Source organism: Theropithecus gelada, chromosome 1 (assembly GCF_003255815.1).
Source record: "Theropithecus gelada isolate Dixy chromosome 1, Tgel_1.0, whole genome shotgun sequence".
Taxonomy (NCBI): domain Eukaryota; kingdom Metazoa; phylum Chordata; class Mammalia; order Primates; family Cercopithecidae; genus Theropithecus; species Theropithecus gelada.
In genome coordinates, this window is record NC_037668.1 from 198,459,683 (window position 1) to 198,483,520 (window position 23,838).

The 23,838-nt window shown below is 41.9% G+C and overlaps 1 protein-coding gene and 1 non-coding gene across 2 annotated transcripts in view; one reads left to right on the plus strand and one right to left on the minus strand.

Moving 5' to 3' along the window:
- The window catches only part of GPA33 (glycoprotein A33), a 36,487-nt gene extending 32,843 nt beyond the window's left edge, over positions 1 to 3,644 (plus strand). Inside the window, exons 5-7 of the mRNA XM_025391573.1 lie at positions 841 to 960; positions 1,569 to 1,701; positions 2,201 to 3,644. Coding sequence (XP_025247358.1) covers positions 841 to 960; positions 1,569 to 1,701; positions 2,201 to 2,333 — 386 coding nt within the window. The 3' untranslated portion in view covers positions 2,334 to 3,644. The remainder of the gene's footprint in view (positions 1 to 840; positions 961 to 1,568; positions 1,702 to 2,200) is intronic.
- Positions 3,645 to 15,157: 11,513 nt separating this feature from the next.
- Positions 15,158 to 15,258, minus strand: LOC112616488. The gene has a single exon (XR_003117646.1). It is a non-coding gene; the product is annotated as a small nucleolar RNA U13 (small nucleolar RNA).
- Between the last annotated feature and the right edge of the window lie 8,580 nt (positions 15,259 to 23,838).

Sequence of the window (23,838 nt, forward strand, 5' to 3'; positions counted from 1 at the left end):
CACACACCACACATCACACTCCTACCACACACACTATACACACACACCACACAACATACTCCCATCACACACACTATACACACCCCACACCACACTCCCATCACACACACTATACACCACACATCACACTCTCATCACACACACTCCTTATGCCACATACACCACACACATACTCCTACCACACACAGAGTATACACACACACTACACATATTTCACACACACCACATACCATACATACACTACTCTCATAGAGCAAAGCACACACACACTGCACACCACTGACACACCACACACACACTGACACACAACACACACCACATAACACACACACACACCCCACACACTTCTCTCATGGCAGAAATCCAGAGATCAGAGCTTTTGATTTCCAAAGTAATAATATCTTCTGATTAGAAAGCATTTTCATGCAATACCTAATGTGTATTATGTTTCCTGAGCACTTACTACATACATATTAGGTATTCTGTTGTGGGCTTACATTTATTATTAGTACCTCATTTTATGTTCGCAAGTACCCTGTGAGGCAGGTACTATTGTTTCTGATTTTAGTTGAGGAAATGGAGGTTGAATGAAGCTGAGTTACTTGCTAAAGACAAATTAATAAGTGGCAGAGCCAGGTGTCAAACCCAGGGTGCCTGAGTGAATTCTAAGCACCCTGCCTGGTTTAATCATCCTGCAGCCCTGGAGGTGGAGAGGGGGGTCTGGCCTGGAGAAGCTCAGTGGCAGAGTTTGTGCCTCCCTAAGAGTCCAGACCTCCCGTTCCTGGCTATCTCCACTCCACTGTGGTGCCTCTCTTCACCCTGACTCTTCTTCCCCTGCAGCCTCAGGCCAGCCTGTCTCCCTGAAGAATATCTCCACAGACACATCAGGTTACTACATCTGTACCTCCAGCAATGAGGCGGGGATCCAGTTCTGCAACATCACAGTGGCCGTCAGATCTCGTAAGACCAGTTTGGGGAGAGAGGGCTGACAAAGGCCACAGGATAACTGGTGGTGGTCCAGAGACCACTGTGAGGGGGAATAGGGGAGCCTCTCTAGGGCCACGCACCTGCAGGGTAGCTGTGGTGACCTAGGCAGGATGGACTCTGTGCCAGGCACCTCTCACTCTGAGGCCAGTCCAGTTCCACTGGTGTTTGGAAGTGGAACCTAGGACTGACTTCTAGGACTGAGAGGCTTCGTCAGTCCCACCTGCCTAGAAGTCACTCAGTGGGCGTGGAGGAAGTACCCAGGGCAGCTGCCGCAGAGTCTGGACCACGTCCTTCTGGGGTGAGACACCACGTCTAGCTTAACGAGCTGGCTGGGCTGACACCTGAGGACTTTTGCAGAGCCAGGGTAGCCCAGAGAGTGTTAAGATGTGAAGTGGTCTATATGTCTCTGTCTGCACCTCCATCCTGAAGAGTATTCCTGGGCCACAGCTGGTCACATTCCTCCAAGACCATGCCTTTCATGGAGTGTTACCAGAAGCCGGCAGCTGCTGCTCCCCTGGCTGGGAGGAGGCCCGGAGCTAGCTTAGAAGCTTAGCTGGTGCAGCTGCTCTGTCCTTTTGCAGCCTCCATGAACGTGGCCCTGTATGTGGGCATCGCGGTGGGTGTGGTTGGAGCCCTCATCATTATTGGCATCATCATCTACTGCTGCTGCTGCCAGGGGAAGGACAACACCGAAGACAAGGAGGATGCAAGGCCGTGAGTGTCTGGGCTGGTAGCCTGTTGGAAGGGTCTGGGGAGACTGGAAATATGCATCCCAATTCCTCACAGCCTCTTCTACTTGCAGCCCCCATTTTGTGCAGTATATCACCCCCATTTTGTGCTGACAAAACAATGACCTGCCCAACCCATAAAATGTGCATTGCAGCCCCAGGACCTGCCTCCCAGGCCTGTGGTTGTCCAGTCTGGGAGCTCAGGGCAGGGCTTCCTGCGGCATGACTAGAGCCAAGTGTGGCCTGGAGCCCCTGTCACGGGGCCAGTTCCTCCTGGGCTGGTAGAGCCAGCCTGTTCCTGTAACCCCCTCAGCTCATGCATGGAACAAGTGTGTGGCACCTTTACTCTCAGCCCAGCCTTTCAGCCCAGTGTCCTCTGCAGCTGGTGGGTGGGGAGGAGGTCTGGAGGCTGCTCATGAGGACCAGCTCCCTTGCGGGTCCACCTGAGAGCAAATCCTTCCCCTCTGTTCCCCGCTGCCCTGCAGGAATCGGGCAGCCTATGAGGAGCCGCCAGAGCAGCTGAGAGAACTTTCCAGAGATGGGGAGGAGGAGGACGACGACAGGCAAGAAGAGCAGAGGAGCACGGGGCGTGAATCCCCAGACGACCTCGGCCAGTGACGAGCCGGCAGCAAAGGGCGGCAGAGGAAGGGTTAGGGTTTCATTCTCCCGCTTCTGGGCCTCCCTTCTCCTCTCTAAGCCCTGTTCTACTGTCCCTCCATCCCAGACATTGATGGGGACATTTCTTCCCCAGTGTCAGCTGTGGAGAACATGGCTTGCCTGGTAGAGGGTCCCTGTGACTGACCTGCTGACCTCGCTGTCCTGTGAAGTAACCCCTCCCGGCTGTGACACCTGGTGCAGGGCCTGGCCCTCATTCGAGACCAGGCTGTAGCCTCCACTTCCCTTGTAGTTGGCAGGAGCTCCTGGAAGCACAGCACTGAGCATGGGATGCTCCCGCTCAGAACTCTCCAGGGAGGCAATGCCAGCCTCGGGTGGTGGGGGCTGCCCTGCTCACCTGTGTGCCCAGCACCTGGAGGGGCTCCGGGCAGAGGGTGTGCACTCTACACATTTTTGTTGAATGAATGAAAGAATAAGTGAGTATGCTTGGGGCCCTGCGTTAGCCTGGCCTCCAGCTCCCACTCCCTTTCCTGCCTCACTTCCCGTAGCTGTCAGTATGTTCCAAACCCTCCTGGGAAGGCCACCTCCCACTCCTGCTGCACAGGCCCTGGGGAGCTTTTGCCCACACACTTTCCATCTCTGCCTGTCAATATCCTACCTGTCCCTCCAGGGCCATCTCAGATCACAAGGATTTCTCTAACCCTATCCTAATTGTCCACATATGTGGAAACAATCCTGTTACTTTGTCCCACATCCAATCATGGGCCACAAGACACATCCTCTGAGCAAGTGCCTCTTGCTGCATTAGAGTGCCAGTTCCTTGAGGCAGGGCCTCACGGCTTTTGCTTTCCCTGAAGCCCCAGCAGCCGGCGCCCATCCTAGTGGGCACTTAAGCTTAATTGGGGAAACTGCTTTGATCGGTTGGGCCTTCCCTTCTTTGGTCTCCCTGAGATGATTTTAGACACAAGGATGACTCCCACCCAAACCCACATATTCATTCAGTGAGTTAAATATGAATTGATTTAAAGTGAACACACACAAGGGAGCTTGCTTGCAGATGGTCTGAGTTCTTGTGTCTTGGTAATTCCTCTCCAAGCCAGAATAATTGGCATGTCCCCCCAAACCACACGGGTTCCTGGTTGTTCCTGCATCCTGATACCTCAGCCCTGGCCCTGCCTAGCCCATTCGGGCTCTGGTTTTCTGGTGGGGCTGTCCTGATGCCCTCCCACAGCCTCCCTCTGTTTGTCGAGCATTTCTTCTACTCTTGAGAGCTCAGGCAGCGTTAGGGCTGCTCAGGTCTCATGGCCCAGTGGCTGGTCTTGCCGAGCATTTCTTCTACTCTTGAGAGCTCAGGCAGCGTTAGGGCTGCTCAGGTCTCATGGCCCAGTGGCTGGTCTTGCCCAACTGCAGTTTACTATTGCTGTCTTTTCTGGATGATCAGAAAAATAATTCCATAAATCTATTGTCTACTTGCGATTTTTTAAAAAAATGTATATTTTTATATATATTGTTAAATCCTTTGCTTCATTCCAAATGCTTTCAGTAATAATAAAATGTGGGTGGAAATTCTTATTTCTTTTTTAATGTAGATTTTGTTTGCAGTAAGATAAAGCTTGGGTCTCATGGGTCATCTCTACTCACCATAGCACTCTTCTGCTTCCTAGGGGAGGTGAGACAAGGTAACGGAGTTGAGAATCCTGGGGTCCCTCTGCTCGTGGCCGCAGTAGGGTCAGGCAGTGCCTCTAGTGGCTGCTGGGAATAGGACAGATTCCTGCCTGCTAGTGGAGGTATATTCCAGGAGCCTGCAGTGTCAGTACCCCAGGAGGCCTGGGCATCAGTCCACATGCTTGACGGAAGATGGTGGACATGCTCTAGCCAGTGCTGCTCCCTATGATGCCCCTTCTGAGAAAGGGGCGGGGTAGTCCTCTTGTTCTGTCACAGAGAACTGTGACGCTTCCTCCTCCAAAGTAATTTGGCTCCACTGTCGGCTCTTGGCTTTGACATTGACTCTCCTGAGAGACATTCAAGGTCTGTTCCTTGGTGTCCTTGCCTGTGCTCCCTCCTGTCCCAGCACTTGTCACGCAGTACTGTGTGCCTATTACACCTGTATACAGTTCTGTCTCTGCCTTGCCCTGTAAGATTTGTGAGGACAGGAACTGTAGCTGCCTTATGGCCTGGCATGTGTTGACCCTTGACAAAGGTTTGTTAAATGAATAACATTTGGTATCACAGTATCTTGCCCAAGGATATCTCCTAGCTCTCTAGATACTCTGAGGTGACTTCCAATCCTCACAGTGCAAAGTTCCACAAGCATGTTCTTGAGGGAGCCACAGAAGTGGAGGCGGCCATCTTCCCCCAGGTTTGACTTGACTTCTCTCTGCCCCTCAAAGGACTCTGAAGGTTCACCTGCCTTAGCTCCAGGCTTAGGGAAGAAAAGGAGGGAAATCGAGACCCACTGCATTAATTCAACGACAAATATTTTGTGAGCATCTACTTCATGCCAAGCAGTGTGCTGGTTGCAGAGTATATAAAAGTCACTAAGACACTATTATTCAGGAGGAGCTAAAATCTAACAGAGGTCACAGACATAGAAACATAAATGATGTGAGCAAGAGAAGGGGCTACAGGAACACAGAGGAGGGCCTCAGTAACTCAGCCTAAGGGAGTTCAGGAAAGCTTCAGAGAGGCGGTTGCATTTGGGCTGCATCTTGAAGAAAAATGAGGAGTTTTACAAGTGGAAAAGGGCTGATGCTGACATTTCTTCTGTCCTCCAATGCAGGTTTCTGTTACTTGAATGTCAAATTACATTATCACTCCGTAAGACTACAGTTTCCTGCTGAATTTATTTCAGTCCACAGACTCTGGGAATTAGACTGTTGTAGGTTCTTATACAATCAAAATTACTCCAGCAATACAGTCTCCTTAGAATGTCAGGCATCCCTTCCCAAATTATGGTTTCCAGCTGCTGGTTCAAAGACTTCGTGGTGTTTTAGAAGAGAGACAAAGGCTACCCATTAATTGAAGGAAGACTGTGTACTAAACCCTTATTGGGCACTTGAGACAGTTTTTTTTTCGTATAATCCCCACTCACAATTTCAAATACTCGGGCATATGCCAATGTTAGGTGTTCATGTTATCACCTAAGGAGGGACTCTGGCTGCCCAGAGAGGAACCCACGAACTAATATACAGCTTGGTAAAGTAGCCACTCTTCAGGGTCTTGTTATTTATTTATTTATTTTTAATTTTACTTTAAGTTCTGGGATACATGTGCAGGATGTGCAGGTTTGTTACATAGGTCTACATGTGCCACGGTGCACCTCTCAACCCATTATCTAGGTTTTAAGCCCCACATGCATTAGATATTTGTCCTAATGCTCTCCCTCCCAAAAAGTCTTGTTCTGAAGCTGCTTTTGTGACACAGTGACAGGACCTCAGCTCTCAAATGCAGAGCCACGTTAACCAAGCTCACAGTGCCTGATGTACCATGCTTATAGCAGCAGCACTTGCTCTGGGCCAGACACTGTTCTAGGCCTTTTCCATAGAACATCTCATAATCTTCACACTATGAGATACGTGCTATTATTATTCCCATTTTACAGATGAGGAAGCTGAGACACAGTGAATTTAAGCAATTTGAATCAACACAGAATGTCAATTTGCTATTTATAACTGTCAAGTAGACCAGCCTTTCTGTCCACCTGACCCAGGCCATCTCACCCCATGGGCACTATGCCCTCAGTTGCTTACTGGGCATGGAATCAGAACAAGAGAAGTTGGCTACCATCAAGGAGCTCTCATCCTCGATGGCAGTCTGTGTAAGTAGGTGTCATATCCCCTGTGGAAATTCTGGAAGATTCTCTGGTCTTGGCCCCATCCCTGGATATTCTGGCTTGGGGCCTGGGGCATCTGCAGAAGTGATCCTATTGGTAAGTCTGGTCCAATGGGGAGGGCCTTTCTGGGGACGCTTGGCTATTGAGTTTGCTCACCGAGACTGCCTCTCCTCAGGTAGGTTTCCAGGAGGACCCAGCCTGGTTTCTGTCTGTGATGGTCCTTTGTCTGCACTTCCTCAGCTCACCATGTCATCCCTTCCTACAACCTTTTTTCTCATGCATACACTACCTTTATATTTGCTAAAACACTCCTCCAGCTCCAAATAACTCTTAGGTCTGGGAACCGGTCTTTCCTCTTGAGGGGATACTGAATTTTGCTGCTCGGATCTAGGATTTTAAAATTTATCTCTAAGAGGCAATCTTAATTTCCCTGATTTCCATGTTGTTGAGTAAATTTTTTGTTTCAATTAAGATGAGCTAAACTGCTATAAAAGTGGACTAAAAAGCTATAATGGCTCAAATACAATAGAAGTTTGTTTCTCACACAGGTAACAGCTTTTGAGACAGACTCAGGGGCCCAGTCTTCTGTTTATCTCCAACTGTTTACATTAGTGGGTCTTCTATCCTCAAGGGCCTGGAAATTGCCTGCAACCAGCCAGCAGAGAGGAAGGAGAGCAGAGCAAAGGTGCAAATGCTTCCTCAGACTTGATCCAGAAGTGACCACCCTGATTGTACACACATGCCATTGGCCCATTGGCAAGCACTAGTCACAAGGCCCCAGATTGTGCAGGGAAGGCAAGGAAATGCAAACTTGTGACCTTATGATATGTGCTCAGGAAGAAAAAAACTGGCTATTGGCTTCTGTCACAGTTGCCTCTTCCTAAGTTCCACATACCCTCTCCATTTTACAGATGAGGAAACTGAGGCTCAGAAGCAGAAACTCATTGGAGGCAGTATTACTAGTAGGTAATGGAGTGAAGATCAGACTCAATTCTGTCTGATTCCGAAGACCTTGCTCTTTCTACTTGAAAACATTTTCTCTTGATCCTGTGTATGAACAGGATGATGGAATGGGGGACATGTGGGAGTGGAGACAGAGTTAAGGTTTTTTTGTTTTAAATTTGTAAAATTTGTGTATGGCAGTTGTTACTTATAATACAGGTATCTCAAGTATAACAATATATATGCATTTCTGAAAAACTTGCCTTCTTCAAAATCACACACTAAAACTAATACAGGAAAGTTAGGATTAGAGGAAGACCACGTAAAACCAATGGAACTTTGAAAACCAATGGGCCTTTGTAACCAGATCACTTTCAAAACGTTAACAACCCTTGTGAAAATACAAGTGATGTTAAATCTTGGTGCTAAATCTGTTAGCACCAAGTATCACAGTCAGTCAGCCTTAATGTGGGCACTCATTTCTACAGAGACCTACTCACCACAGTTTAAAAACTATCCATTGATCCACTTGTCTATCTTTTTGCCAATACTGCACTGTCTTGATGAGTGCAGTTTTCATTTTTCATTGTAGAGTCCTCTTGATTATTTAAGATTGTTTTGGCGAGCCTAGATCCTTTGCTTTTCCACATAAATTTAAGAATCAGCTTTTACATTTATAAAATATATGCTTACGATTTTGATTGGGATTGCATTCAATCAATAGATCAAGTTGGGGAAAATTAACATCTTAATACTGAGTATTCAAATTTATGAAAATGACATACCTTTTCTATTAATTAGGTCTCTTTCATTTCTCTCAGATGTATTTTTTAGCTTTCGCTGTAAAGGTTTTGCAAGTATTTTGTTAAATTTAAAAGTTTTATATGATTGATACTATTATAAATGATACTGGTTTTTAAATTTCTATCAGTTTTGATTAATTTATTTTGAAGTTCTGTTATTAGGCACACACATTTAAAATAGCCATGTCTTCCTATTGAATTGGCTTTTGTCAATAGAGAAATAATCCTATTGATCTCTGGTAAATTAATGTGACAACGTTTTTATGCCTATTGTCTTTATGGTATTTTTTTTCATTATTTTATATTCGACCTATCTCTGTTATGATATTTAAAGTGGATCTTTGTTTTAAAAATCCATTCTGACAATCTCTGCCTTTTAAATGGAAGGATTTAAGTCATTTATTCTTAATTATTGATATGGTTTTTAAAAGTCTACCATTTTGCTGTTTGTTGTTCTATGTTTTGTTTTGAGTTTTTGCAGTTACAATTCCCTTTTCCCTCCCTATTTTGAGTTAATAAAATATTTTAAAACATTCCAATTAAATTTTATATTGGATTAGTAATAATACATTTAAAAGTATCTCTGACATATATATGTAGAGAGTATACACTTTAACAAATTATTAGTTATGCTTTAGTTTTTCTCTCAGGAAAATGGGACTTGATGTATGAATCTCACACAGGTTCCACTGAGAGGCTAGAGAAGATCTGTCTGGCTGAAAGGTAGCTGCTGTAGCTCGTATAGAAAGCCAGTGAAAGCAGGTCCCTGATCTCTCTCGGCAAAACCTGCCCTCCCTGTCTTGCCCAACAAAAAAGAAAAAAAGAAAAATGATGGGAAAATCCTCCACTTAGGTCTCAGCGTTACTCCTAAAGTCATTGCCATTTTATGGGATGGGAAATTCACCCAGAGTTGCAGAGGAACAATCATGTATTGGGACAAAGAGAAAGTAGGAGAGAGGAAAGTGATGTTGGGCTAGTCTAAGGAGCCACCAAAATGAAGGCTGTAATTTCTAGACTCATTTTCAGGTTTCTGACCCTGATTGGTATGGCAGGGCCTAAAGGTCCTTCTGATCCTAGACAGCCAAGATTGTCCCCTCTGTCTTGCCAGGAACAATACAGCTCCACAGTTGCTCCTCTTCCCTTTATGAGGAGAGTGCCCATCCAGATTTTCAACCTTACTCTCTTGGAAAGTCATTCCCCATGATGATTAGAAGTTGCAGTTCAAATGTCTGGGAAGATAAGCCAATGAGTTGAGGTATATGAAGGCCAACAGCCATTGTGTCTTAGCTGTAGAGCAGAGAGGTGACCAACTCAAACTGAGGTCTAAGTGGCTTTGATCACCAGAGGCCAAGGGAAGTGACTCAAGGGCAACATGCCTGACCCATTGAACTTGTCTCCCCTCTACTTCCTTAGCTTTAAGGCAGGAGAAATTGAAGATAAGAAATTGTGAGAAGGCAATTGATACCTACTCAATAAAATTCAATAGAGACAAACTAACTTGAAATATTACAAAAATTTTCTTGTCCGCTCCTGGAACTCCTCCTTTTTATTATTTGAATAGTGACACATCTACTTCTAGCAGCCAGATCTCTTAACTCTTCTTTTGTATTTTCCATTACTGTATTCCTTCCTAATGCCTTTTGGGGAGTGTTCCCTGACCCAATCTTCTAGCTCACTAATTCTGGGAGAGAGGCTGGCTTAGTTTAGGTTTCTGTGAAAGCAGAGCCTCCGATCATGATGCCTGCCTTACTCAGGAGATGATCCCATAGCAATAGCCCACTCCATAACACAGATTTTGTTGATTTATTTTCTATCCCACTTTCCTTGTTCCGTCACTTCTGCTTCCTGGGCAACTAGGGCTCATTCTCCTAGGGGCCCTCTGAGAAACTGTAGAATGTGCCTCAGGATTGTAGCACTGAAGGGAGGAGCAGCTGGGGCATTTATCTACCGCTTCCATCCCATAGGTATCTACTGGCTAAGGGATGTTTCTGGGGCTGTCACCTCCCCCACACTTCCCAGCTGCCCTTCCCATAGGTTGGTAGAAATCTCCTGAGGGAATAAAGGAGAGTGTAGCGTGCACTTGAGTAGGTGCAGAGGCATCATGTGTGGACCTGTCCATTATAGCTGAACTACAAGCAGATGACGAAGGGGATGAAGCGTAGGGACCACAAGCACTTGCCCAGGCCCTCAGGGTGGACAGCCTCCAGGCTTCCCCACGTCAGGGAGACCCTGACCCTGGGAGCCTGTTTATACCTCAGTTTCCGGCACTGTCCCTCTTCAGAAGCCTTAGCTCCTGATTGCAGTCACTCGGCCTCAAGTGTGGGCTGGAGGGAGTCCCTCTCTTGTTATCTTCTCTGGCGAGGCACCTCTTTGAAGCTTGCAGCTGATTCCTGTAGAGCCGGGCTGTCCAGTTGCTGGACAGGGAATGATTTGCTCAGAGCAATACAATGAAAATAAAAGAGCCCCTGAATGAAAGTTTTTCCCAACCTGAGAGTCCTCCTAGACTCCACTTTCTTTTCAAGTCAACTAGTGGCCAGTTTTGAAGATCTTATCCCTTTAGCATCTCTTCTATGAGTCTTCCTCCTCACCATTCTCCTTTCTGTTGCAGCATTGTTCTGAGGCATAGAGACCTAGCCTCATCTGCTTATATATTCCTGGTTTGGAGCAAACCTTGTTTTCTGCCCATTGGTAGCCCTTCAAGCCAGCTTTATGCAAAACCAGGGAAGTGGCCTCTGCATGGGCAAGTGTCTAAATTAAGCATTTCAACCTTCATAAAAGGATGTCACTCTAACCCCACTCCACCCTTCTTGGCTGGCTTAAATTTAAGAATATTTGCACTTAAATCCAAAGAATATTTGCACCTCAGAAATTTCAAGAGATTATAAGTTTGGACTTACTGCTGATTGATACATTTCAAAACTTCCAATAAAAGAAATAATACAGAGAGCTGTACAAAGTATAGAATATTCTTTACTTTGTCCTTGTCTCAAGCCAAGCCATCGGATCTGCATCTTCGGTTGGAATCACCTTGAGTCCCTCTGAAATTCTTTTACATAACTACTTTAGTGTTATTCCACTGGGCATCATTGTAGGAAATTGTTAGAAGCAATATTAGGTCTCTCATTTTTTTATTTATTGCTAGAGTATTGTTGACACTGTTCACTACATTGTAAATTACTCGTTGATGAAAATCCACCAGATAATTTTCTCTCAGGTCTGCTTACTAGGAAGATTTTTGCTGCTCAGTTTTTTTTTTTGTTTTTTTTTTCATGATCTTGGCTCACTGAAACCTCCACCTCCTGGGTTCAAGTGATTCTCCTGCCTCAGCCTCCCAAGTAGCTGGGATTACAGGCGTCTGCCACCATGCCCAGCTAATTTTTGTATTTTCAGTAGAGACGAGGTTTCGCCATGTTGGCCAGCCTGGTCTCAAAGTCCTGACCTCAGGTGATCTGCCTGCCTTGGCCTCCCAAAGTGCTGGGATTACAGGCATGAGCCACCGCACCGGGCCTCTTTTTTTTTTTCTATTCCCATTAGGTCTTAAGTTTTTGCTACTCATAAGCAAGTCTGCTATACACACATTGTGTTAAGGGCACCATGAATTATATACAACTTGTGCTTTCCTTATTGCAATGATTGCTAGGAAGTTCAGAGTCAAACTTATATATGTCAAGGAACTGTTTAGAATTTTTTCCAAATGGAGTTGGTGAACTAACTTTGTCCATGATTTCATCTCTCTCTCCTTTTTTGCCCTCATTTTATCTTCACAGTGACTTTGCCTTTATTTAGTTCTCATCTTTTATGTATTTGTGGAATCCACCTTAAGTCCTCTTGAAAACAAGACAGGATTGAGTAGCAGTGAATACGAATAATAAAAACAGCTGTGGGGAGTGAGGTATAAGCGCCTGGAGCTGGGGGTTGGGGAGGGGAGAGTTTTGGCTGATTCAGCTCCTCGGGAGTCACAGGCCTGGATGAGGGGCATGACATGGAGGACATGCCCTGGGTGAGGGTGTGCGGTGAGAAAGCAGCCGAGGACGGGTTCTGAGGACAGCTTTCTAACAGATGGAGGAGATGACAGTGAAAGGCCTGCAGCGAGGCTGGAAGAAAGCCCGAGAGAGGACGGGCTGGGAAGCAGGAGAATATAGGTTCTTCCCTTTGAAAGTATTTTAAACAAGCCCATCATGTTTCTATTCTGCCCTTTTCCTCATAAAATCAACAAGAGGAACTGCACAGTTGAAAGACTTAATTGAGCATAGTTTATTTGGCTTGGCAGGCTTCTATGGGTTTTTTTTTTTTTTTTTTTTTCCCTAACTAAAAAAAAAAAAAAAAAGGCTACCCACGGAGAGAGAAGCTTTTCTGTTTCCACCTAAAGTTCACTTCCCACATTCCCAGCAGCCTTGGCAGACCCCTGTCAGTGTGGTCTACGGCGAAAATAAGCGAGCCTTCCAGCACTTTCAGTCTGAGAGCACGCCCTGATCCACCAGCGGACCCCCCAGGGAGCCAGGGCCCAGCCTCTTCAAGCTCCTGTGGCCGAAGGTGACGTCAACACCCACTGCGCGCCTTCAGAGCAGCAGCGAGGCGGAAGTGGATTTCTGTAGAGAGGCACCTGGACGCATAATTTAGTCTACTTTCACTGCCTCCCCCACTTGGCAATCAAAACCGGAGATGCTTTTGAGCTTTCTTTTGTGCTGCCCGGAGAGGAGATGGGCTTATTGTGCCAATGGGCAATTATTTCATATCGCTCGACAGAGCACAGGCTGCAGATGTCTTGGAGCAGGAGCTTTGCAAGGTGGATTCAAAGTGTCTCGTCTCACCAGGCATCCAGGAAGAGGCTTCAGACACCCTGCGGGAATACTTAGTGAGCAGCTTTCTAGACACATCAGCCTCACAACTAGTCAGTCTCCGTGTCTCAGTATCTTGTGGTGTGCGTATACCAGCTAGAGGTTGTCCAGGGTGGGGACAGTGTATTAGAGGAACATGAACAATCAGCTGAGGAAATGAAAGAAGAATTGAATTTTATAAAGCATATTCAAAGTTATGACCCATTTTAATCTTCACAGCCACATTATCAGCCAGGCATTATTCATCTCAGTTTACAGATGAGGAAACCAAGGCTCGGGATATTAAAGTGACTTGTCAAGGATCACGCAGCTGGTTAGTGACAAAGATAGAGCCCAAACTTAGGTCTAACTGTTTTAGTTCTGGACTGTCTTACAGATTTTTTTTTCCCCCAGAAAGAGATTGAGAACCCTTAAATAAAAATGTTAGTTGCTTAAGTACAATTCTTCATACCATAAGCCTTAGTCTCTCCTTTCAGAAACAATCTATATGGTTTATCAGCTCAGGGCAGCTTTCCTCCTCTCCCAGCATGTTACTTTCATCTTCTTGTTCCGATTTTTCTCTAACTGGCTTTCATTGTCTTTTTTTATGAAACTAAAAACATCCTGCAGTTCCTCTGAACCCACTCCATGACAGGGGAGAGCTCTGTAGCTTGGCAGGGGAACAGTTAAGCAGAGCAGAGAAACAATGCCACTATCAAATATCGCCCAAGGTCCCATTAATAAGGGTTGTTCTCCAGACCAGACAGGACCAAAGGGCAGGGTTGTATTTATGTTATTTCTGCTCCCTTAACTTCTCTATCAGTTTGATGCCATGGAAATAATCGAGGAAGACCTGAAAACCAGGTGCTCTGGCTTTGTGTGACTTGGAACAGTGGCAAGGTCTCTGGAGTTTTTTCCCTCTTATTGATAAGAGAATGAGTCAGGAAGTGGTTCAAGATCCTCTTCTAGCACCAACAGTCATCTGTATGGAAGAAACCAGCATTTTTACCTCTGCTTTTGACTTATCAGTGGGGTTGACCTGCAATTTATGAATATGGCAAATGGGAATATGGGGAAAATCATATGAAAGAATAGTCTATTCTTTTAGAGATGATCTTTCAGCCTGAATCAGGAGAATAATGTCATTTCTTTTTCCATTACTTTCTGAGGAAGGAAAATATGTTCACTCTTGTATCTCCAGTGCCTAAAACAGTGCTTGGACATAACGTGTGTTCAACAAATATTACTTGAATTAATGAATTAATAAAATAAACTTAAATATCCAAGAAATCCAATATTTCTTAAATTTCAAAACTGTAATTAATACTTGAAAATCTTTGTGTTTTTATCCATGTGCTAAGTACATGTCTGTGATACTCCATCGTCCCCATACCCACCCTCCAATTGAGTTTCCATAGGACCTGAGGTCTCTTTGGCAATTCAGATCTTGCTAGAATTTAAGGCTGTGTTAGTTAACAAAAATATAATAACTTGAAACATGAGGAAAAGCCTCATCAGAGATATGAACAGACAATGCACAGGAAAAGAAGTGAGAATTACACTTAACCCTGGGAAAAGATGCTCAATATCATTCACTTATAAGTGTAAATTGAAGCTACACTAAGATACCATTTCCCACCAGTAAGATTGGCAAAAATCCAACATTTGGACAACATACTTTATTGGTGAGGCTAAGGTGAAACAAACACTCTTCTACATTGCTGGTAGGAATAAAAAATGGCATCATCACGATGGAGGGGAATGGGGGAAATTTAGCAATATTATATGTGCATCTACCATTTGACTCAGCAATCATACTGAAATTTATCTTTTAAAAATCTAGATTTTAGAACACTATCCCAAAGCCACAATAGCAAAAATATGACACTGTGTATGTATAAGGTACTGTTACAACATTATTTGTAATAACAAAAGACTGGCGACAATCAGAATCGATAGCACAATAGTTAAATAAACAATGCTTCAGACACAAAATGATACACTGCAGTGTAAAATGGGGATTATCTCTATACAGTAAGTGATCTCTAGGGTATATTGTTAAATGAAAAAAGCAAAGTGAAGAAAAATATGTGTAGTAAGCTACCATTTACATATGAAAGAAAGAGTAGAACCTATCTACCTATCTCTGTAGGTATGCATTTGCTTACATTATAAAAACCAATAAGGGAATAAAAAATATTTTTAAATAGCTGTATAGAAGACGAGAGGGAGGAATATATTTTATCTTTGAATATTCCAAATATTTGTCTTTAGAAACATAAATTTTTTTAAATTATAAAACAAAATTAAATAAAAACATAATCCCCCAAAGCAAAAATAAAATAAGTGATTATATTTGTGTAGCCAGTAAACACCATTATGAAACAAAGAGAAATGAACTCAAGTGACTTTATTTTATTTTATATTTTTTCATGTCAGATGGGTAATGTGGCCATGCTGTAACAAGGTTCAAGGGGGCATATCTCACACGTGCACATGCGAACTCAATCATCACACTTAAGCTACAAAAGCAACCTCAAATGATTTTTTTTTTTATTTTTGAGACTATGTCTCTGATCTTGGGTCACTGCAGACTCCTCCTTCTGGGCTCAAGCAATCCTTCCACCTCGACCTTCCAAATAGCTTAAACCACAGGTACGTGCCACCACGCTCAGCTAAATTTTTAACTTTTTGTAGACACAATGTCTCACTATATTGCCCAGGCTGGTCTCAAACTCCTGGTCTCAAATGATCTTCCTGCCTTGGCCTCCCGAAGTACTTGGATTACAGGAATGAGCCGCCATGCCCAGCCTTCAAATGACTTTAAAACAGCAATTTGGCCATATATTCCCATTGAGATCAAGCCTAAGGACAAAAAGAACAAAAAACACAAAAACAAAACCTTGAACTGTTCTCAGTAGTCATATTGTTGGTGGTAGAGTTGGTATTGCTATTTTAAGACTGCCGTGTTGTAGGTTAAAGAAAAGTGATTGTTTGGTTTCATTGAGAACTATATATTTTTGGTGTGGTTGAAAGGAGATACAGATTGGTGAGTTTAAGTCAGAACCTGTAGACCTGTATTTCATTTGGAATATCTATATAAAATCATGACGTGTTTGATCTTAAAAACATATTTTCTAGTTCTGCCTACTGAAGAAACCCAGACAGAGTTTCTGACTGTAGTCAGGGATCCCCAAGACCAAACTCAGGTTCAGTGATTCTCTAGAAAAACTGGCAGAACTCAGCAAATCTGTTGTACTCATGGTTACAGTCCATTACAATGAAAAGATACAGATTAAAATCACCAATGGAAAAAGGCACATAGGGTAGATTGCAAGAAAGACAACATATAAGCTTCAATTTTTCCCATCCCAGTGGAGTCATATGGACAGCCTTAATTTTTCCCAGCAATGATGTGTAGCAGCACAAACAAGGTAGTGCCAACTACAGAAGACTTTTTTTTTTTTTAATCTGGGGTTAGTAATGTGGGCATGAATTTCCAAAGGTCAACAAATACTGCATGGCCCAAGGCATCTATCAAAAATCACATGAATAGCATAGACTGCCCGGTATGGCCCAAGGTCCTGTAGAAACAGGCATTCTTATCAGGAAAGATATCCCAAGGCCTTTGAAGTTATCTCCCAGGAGTTGGTCAAGGGCCAAACTTTTTTGGGAATGTACAGGGTTTGGGCAACCCATGCTTACTGAGTTAATCCTTTGCTGCAAACTGACAGCAAGGCACCACTAGTACACAGATTGCGGTAAATACCATTGCTGACAAACAAAAATAGGTCTTTTTGGAGAAATGGCTGAATCCAGGTCTAAGGAAGGAAATGTACAAGGTGAGCCTACAATATATTCAACTCAAACAACTCAACAGGAAAAAAACAAATAACTTCATTAAGTTATTTGTGAGCAAAGGATGTGAATAGACATTTCCCAAAAGAAAACATACAAATAGCCACAGGTACATGAAGAAAATGTCCAACATTACTAACAATCAGAGAAGTATATATCAAAACCACAATAAGTTATCATTGTACCCCAGTTAGAATGGCTATTAAAAAGGAAAAGTATCAGAGAATAAGGAAGTTATCAAAGATTATTAGAATTGTGTCACTAGGACTCAGACGTCAATCTAAATAAGTTTCCACTGGCCAAAGGACAGGATAACTTGAGCAATGATAATAAAGATAATTATTACAGTAAAAACTTTAAAAACCACATATCCATTTTTATAATGATACTAAAATAACCACAACAACTCATTGGTCCCCTTTGGAAGATGCTAGGAATAACCCACATTATTAATTTAAAAATGGGTAAATAAAATATTTGTCCTCTCTTTCTTAAATGATTAGAAAAACCAGATATTTGATATGGTGTGGAGGTAGAGGGGCTTCTCTTTGCAAAAGCATTTCCACTGAAAAGAAAAAGAAAAAGAATGGGATAGAATTATAGTATCGTTACATTTCAAAATCTACTGAAGTAGTGGATTTGGGCAATGATCATCACCCCCAAAAAAGAAAACAACAGAGACTGTCCCTCCTATTAGAAGTACAAACACCACCTGTGAAGGCCTGAGGTGGGGGAAAAATGTGACCAAGTATGTAAATGTAATTGCCAGTTCATAACTGATACAGGCCAGAGGAAAACATGTTAAATGATCTATTAGGGCAGCCATGCAGTCAGCAAAATCCAGACTATAGGAAACTACAGTATAACTATGGAAAACTACAGAGCTTGTTTTATCACAAAAATTTTTAAGTTTGCAGAAAATAAAGGGGGAACCTACAGAATAAAAAAGACATATCAATAAATTAGAATATATGATACTTATTTGCATCTCAATCCAAACTATCAAAGTGTAAAACAAAAAGCAAAACCAAAATCATTTCTAAGACAAGTGAGAAAATGTGAAGACTGACTACTGAATAATATTCAGGCATTATTATAAATTGATTTTAGGTGTGTACTGAGATTGCCTGATTTTTTTGGGTTTGTTTTTGTTCTTTTTAGTCCTTATCTTTCAGAGGCACAGATTGAAATCCTTATAAATTAAAATAGTATGTTTGAAATTTGCTTCAAAATAATCTGGTGGGAGGTATAGGGAATGGGTGGGGGTATAGGTAAAAAAAAAATTGCCATACTTGTATTGGTAGCTGTTTAATCAGGGTAAGAAGTACACTAGATTCTTTATATGTTTTCTCTACTTTTTTATGTTTGAAATTTTCTATAATAAAAAGTTAAACCAACAAAAACAACAATAAAAACAAAAGCCCTGTATCAAATGACAAGATGGCCCCAGCATTTTGATTGAAAAAAAGAATAATAGGTAATCTCCCTCCCTTTCTTCCTTCCTTCCTTCCTTCCTTCTTTCCTTCCTTCCTTCCTTCCTTCTTCCCTCCCTCCCTCCCTCCCTTCCTTCCTTCTTTCTTTCCTTCCACACATATTTATCCATTATCTACTCTGTTCCAGGCAATGTAAAAATAGCAGTGAACAACTATAGTAACCAAAACAGCATGGTATTGGTATTAAAATAGACACAGAGAAAAATGGAACAGAATGGAGAACTGAGAAATAAAGCCACATATTTACAGCCAACTGACCTTTTACAAAACCAACAAGAACTTACACTGGAGAAAGGATACTCTCTTCAATAAATGGTGCTGGTAAAATTTGCCATATGCAGAAGAATGAAACTGGACTCCTAGCTCTCGCCATATAGAAAAATCAATTCAAAATGGATTAAAGACTTAAACATAAGACCTGAAACTATAAAAATACTAGAAGAAAACCTAGAGTAAACTCTAGGACATTGGTCTAGGCAAAGAATTTATGACTAAGACCTCAAAAGCACAGGCAACAAAACCAAAAATAGAAAAATGGGACCTAATTAAACTGAAAACTTTCTGCTTAGCAAAATAAATAATAAACAGAGTGAAGGGGGTTGAATGGGAGAAAATATTTGCAAACAATTCATCTGACAGGGTACTAATATCCAGAACATACAAGGAACTCAAACAACTCAATAGAAAAAACAACTCCATTAAAAAGCGAGCAAAGAATGTGAACAGATATTTCTCAGAATAAGACATACAAATGCTCAAGAGGTATATGAAAAAATGTTCAACAGCACTATCAGAGAAATGCAAATCAAAACCACAATGAGATATCATCATACCCCATACCCCTTTTTATAATGGCTACTATTAAAATGACAAAAAATAATGGATGCTGCTGAGTATGTGGATAAAAGGGAACTCTTATACATTGTTGGTGGGAATGTAAATTAGTACGGCCACTATGGAAAACAGCATGGAGATCTCTCAGAAAACTAAAAATAGATTAACCTAGCAATCCCACTACTGGGTACCTACCCAAAGGAAAATAAATCAATATATCAAAGAGATACCTGCACTCACATGTTTATTGCAGCACTATTTACAATAGCAAAGATATGGTATCAACCTATGTGTCCATCAACAGATGAATGGATAAAGAAAATGTGGTATACATACATGATGGAGTACTATTTGGCCTTCAAAAAGAATGAAAGCGTGTCATGTACAGCAACACTGATGGAACTGGAAGTCATTACCTTAAGTGAAATAAACCAGATACAAAAAGACAAATATCATATATTCTCACTTAAATGTGGGAGCTAAAATATTTGATTATGTGGAGACAGAGAAGAGAAAGATAACAGAAAGGGTGAGTTGGGGGTAGGGGAAGGTTGAAGAGAAGTGGGCTAAAGCACACAAGTGTACAGTTATATGGAAATAATAAATTTAATGTTTGATAGCAGAGTAGGGAGACTATAGTTAATCAAAATGTATTATACTCAGGTGATGGACACCCTAAATACCTTGACTTGATCACTACACATTATATATATGCAATAAAATTTCACATGTATGCCATAAATTTGTCCAAATTAAAAAAAAAAGCAGTGAACAAAGAGAAAAAAAAATTTCTTTTCCCCGTGGTGGGAAAAGGTAATCCTAAATAAAATGAATGAGTAAAACAAAGTATGTCCAATGCTTATAACTACAATGGTGAATAATAAATCAGGCCAGGGGGCTACAGAATATGGATAACTGCTATTTTGAAGAAGGGGTCAAGACCTCATTGAGAAGGTGACATTTGGGTCAACACCTGAGGAAGGTGAGGAGAGAGGTATGCAGATATCTACAGGAAGAGCATTCTGGGCAGATGAACCACCTAGGGCAAAGGCTTTGAGGCAGAAGTGTGCTTGGAGTATTTAAGGAAGAGCAAGGAGGACAGCGTGGCTGCAGCAGAGGGAGCAGAGGTGAGTGTGGGAAGCAAGGTCAGGGAGATAGTGCAGGGTCTTAGTGGCTACAGAAAGGACTTTGACTTTGAACTTTGACATGACTTAAGATGAAGAACCAGTACAGGTTTGTTTGTTTTTAAGCAACTTTATTGAAGTATGCATTAATTTCCTGGCGCCACCAAATAAATTGCCAACAATGTGTGGCTTAAAACAGTAGAAATTTATTCTTTCACAGTTCTGGCAGCAAGAAGTCTGAAATTGGGATATCTGGAAGCTGAGCTCTGGGAAACTATAAAATTTTGAGGAAGGGAGATAATGAAAGAGCAGCTAAGACTGAGGAGCAACCAATAAGGCAAGAGCGAACCAAGAGGACGTGTGGTCCTAGAAGCCAAGTGAAGAAACTGTTTCAACTCTGTCTACAAAATATTGCTTATAGGTCAATTAAGTTGAGGACTGAGACTTGGACCATTTGATTTAGCAATGTGGAAGTCACTGGTGGCCTTGATAAGAGTAATTACAGTTGAGTGACATGGACAAATGCCTGATTGAGTTCAAGAGACAATGGGAGGAGAGAAATTGAGGACAGGAAGAAAAGATAATTCTTTTGAGAAGCTTTGCTCTAAAAGGGAGCCAATAATGAAGCAGTAGACAGAGAGGGGCTCAAGGGTTATTTTTATTTTTAATGAGAGATCTAATTGCACAGTGATGGGAATGATCCAATTGGGAGGGAACCATTAGTGATGCCAAAGGGGAGAACTACTGGTTCAACACTCTGAGTCTAGGATAAGATTTAGAGAAGGGGAGAGTTATTGGCCTTAAGAGGAGCACCAACAAGTTATTCATTCTAACAGGCAGGGTTGGGGGTGGAGTAGGGGGCACAGCATGTGGTGGTCAGAGCTTATAGAAGTTCTCTTCTGAATAATTCTTCCTCAGTGAAGTGTGAAGCTAAAAGTGAGGATGGGAAGGAGATGTTGGCATTTTAAGGAAAGAAGAGAAGGTATGAAAGAGTCATCTAAAAAAGAAGAGTTAGCAAGTGAGTGGAATAGGAAAAGAAAAGCATGACTGGAGAGCTAGTGGATGAGGCAAATGCAGTAGTGTTAAGGGTCTCCTTGAGGGTGGTGGTCATGAATTCACAGTGAGACCAGGTAGCATGGCAGTGTGCTTTTCTTCAGCATTATTCAGATGTGTAGGTGTTGGTGTGAAGTAGGCAGAGAGTTGTGTTTAGCAAGGCTTCAGATTGTGCCACACAATTGTTTAGTAAGGGAAGTGGGAATGTATACCAGGGAGTGATCATAACACTTGATTGTGGACTTCGAACATGGTAAGGATCAAAGACAAAAGCATTGTACGACACAGGAAAAAATATGATTAAATTAATGGGTTGTAGGTCCTATTAAACCTACAAGTTCAAAAATAGGAGAATTGTTTAACTTGGGGTGACAGAATGTATGAGCTAAAAAATGGAGGTGGTGAGCAGAGAGTATAATGTTGAAATGGAAAGTATGGAGTTGTGTTATTGGTATATGTCTAAGAAAGTGGACAGTAGAAGCAGGGTGAAGGGCAAATTCCTGTGGAGAGGATGTCAAAGAACCAAGACATCTGATCTGTGAGAAGATCATCTCATGAAGACTGAACTCTCCAAGAACTAAGGCAGAAGTAGTATTGGAGAGTGTGACAGAGCTCAGAGCTAAAATAATCAAAGAAGGAGTGGGAGTGATCTGGTGGAGTAGATGACAGCAACAATGAGGAAGAGTGGTGACATAACTTGTCAACCTCGCCTTCCCCTGAAGTAAGTCATAAGACCCTCATGTGAGAGGTGCCCTTCCTGTATCTGGAGGAAAAGGAAAGGAACATTCTTATCTCTGAAGATCAAGAGATGCCAAAAAGCATATGAACAGGCAGGCCTCACTAAGTTTCTCTCAGTGCATTACCATTAGACCATACCAATTCATCCTATCATATTTCTCCATGACTATCCATTCTTTATCAAATCTATGATAAAAACACTCAGGTTTAATTGTTTATTCGAGTCTTTATTTCCTTATCAAGGCTCCTATGTCATATAGAACTTATAAATGTGTATGCTTTTCTCTTGCTAATCTGTTTTTGTTACAGGGTCTCGGCCATGAACCTAAGATGGGTAGAAGGAGAGATATCCCCCAACATCTCACATAACCATTTCCATTTTTTTCAAAGACAAAATAAAGAATATATGACTGTATGCTTGATTGTTATAGTTCTGTAGGTGTATAATACTTTGGAAAAATGCTCAACAACTGGCCACATTGATTTCCTGGGGAAAGGAATTAAGTACATGGGGACAATGGTGTTATCCCCAGGGGTTACTGTGTATCCCTGGCAACTTTTGAATTTGAGCTACATACATGCCATGCTAATTACAAATAGTAATAGTGATATTAATTTAAAAGGATGTCTTTTTTTTTCAAGTTGGGGAGACAAAATATGCATACACTTCTTAGTATAAAATGGAAAGTGTTTAGTGTCCTAAGAGAGGCAGAGATGAGATTGTATTCCAGGCTTGGCTAGAAAGTCAGGGCTGGTGGAAATTTAGGTACAAGTGTGAGTTTGTATTCTGTTTAAATATACTTCAGTGGAACTGGAATGAATGCCCCAGTCTCCAAGTTCAGGTCATGTTCAGCAGTGCTTTAGCCTCCAACAAGTTTTTTGGTTAAAAAACAGGTGCCAGAAAATTTGTAAAGTTCCATAAGGGTGCTGCTAGCATCTGGCAAAAGTCAAGGGTTTAATATTGCTAGTTAAAAGCTTTTTAAACACTCATCACCCTCTTTTGTGACCTGTTCTAATGTTAAAGTAGCTGTGCTTAACACCATTGTGTGCCAGCGGGAGACAGAAAATGCATGTTATTTTTAGTAAAGTCTAGTGCAAATGGTGGATGCTCTTTGGACTCTGCTGGCAGATTTGATTCTTAGCTCCTGGAAAGCCAAATGTATTTAAATTGCCATCCTTGTCTGTCATCTCAACGAGTGAAATGAACTTTTCCAGTTCCTCAAACTGTGATGTGGTGGGTGAATAAAACCCCAAGGTGGCATCCAACTAGGACTGGATTGAAAGTTTCTTTCTTTTTTCTTTTTCTTTTTTTTTTTTTTTTTTAAAGCTAAGTAAGGACACAGAGTTTCAGCTCAGCAGCTGATAAAGACATCTGATTTACTGGGAAAGAACACAGAACTCTTCCACCTTTATTTTCTAAAACAGGAAAAGTCTCAGGCAACTCTTTAACTCTAGCTCTTTCCAAATCAACTAGTACAAACTGTCTTAAAGATTAAGATACCCTAACTTGAGAGAAGGAAAACTCTATATTTCAATATTGTACTGCCCAAGTCACCAAAAAGCCTCTCATAAAATTTCTCTTTATTATTAAAGAGACAGGGTCTTACTATGTTGCCCAGACTGGACTCAGACTCCTGGACTCAAGCAATCCTCCTGAGTAGCTGGGACTACAGGTGAGCATCACTTTTCTTTCTTGAATCTATTAATACGGTAAATAACATTTATAGATTTTTGAATGCTAAATCATCTTGCTCTCCTGAAGAAACTCAACTTGGACATGACTTTTTTAATATATGGAAAGACTATATTCCTTGAAAGTTTAGAATTCAGCTGTTAAACTGTGTGGCTTTGGCATTTTATTCTTTAGAATACTTTAAACTGTTGTTTCAATTTCTCTGTTTCAGGAAATATAATATAGGATTTCTTTCTTCCTGAGACACTTCCAGTGAATTGTATTTTTCTGGGAATTTGTTTCCGATTCATCCAAGTTCCCAAATTTATTGGTATGGAAAGT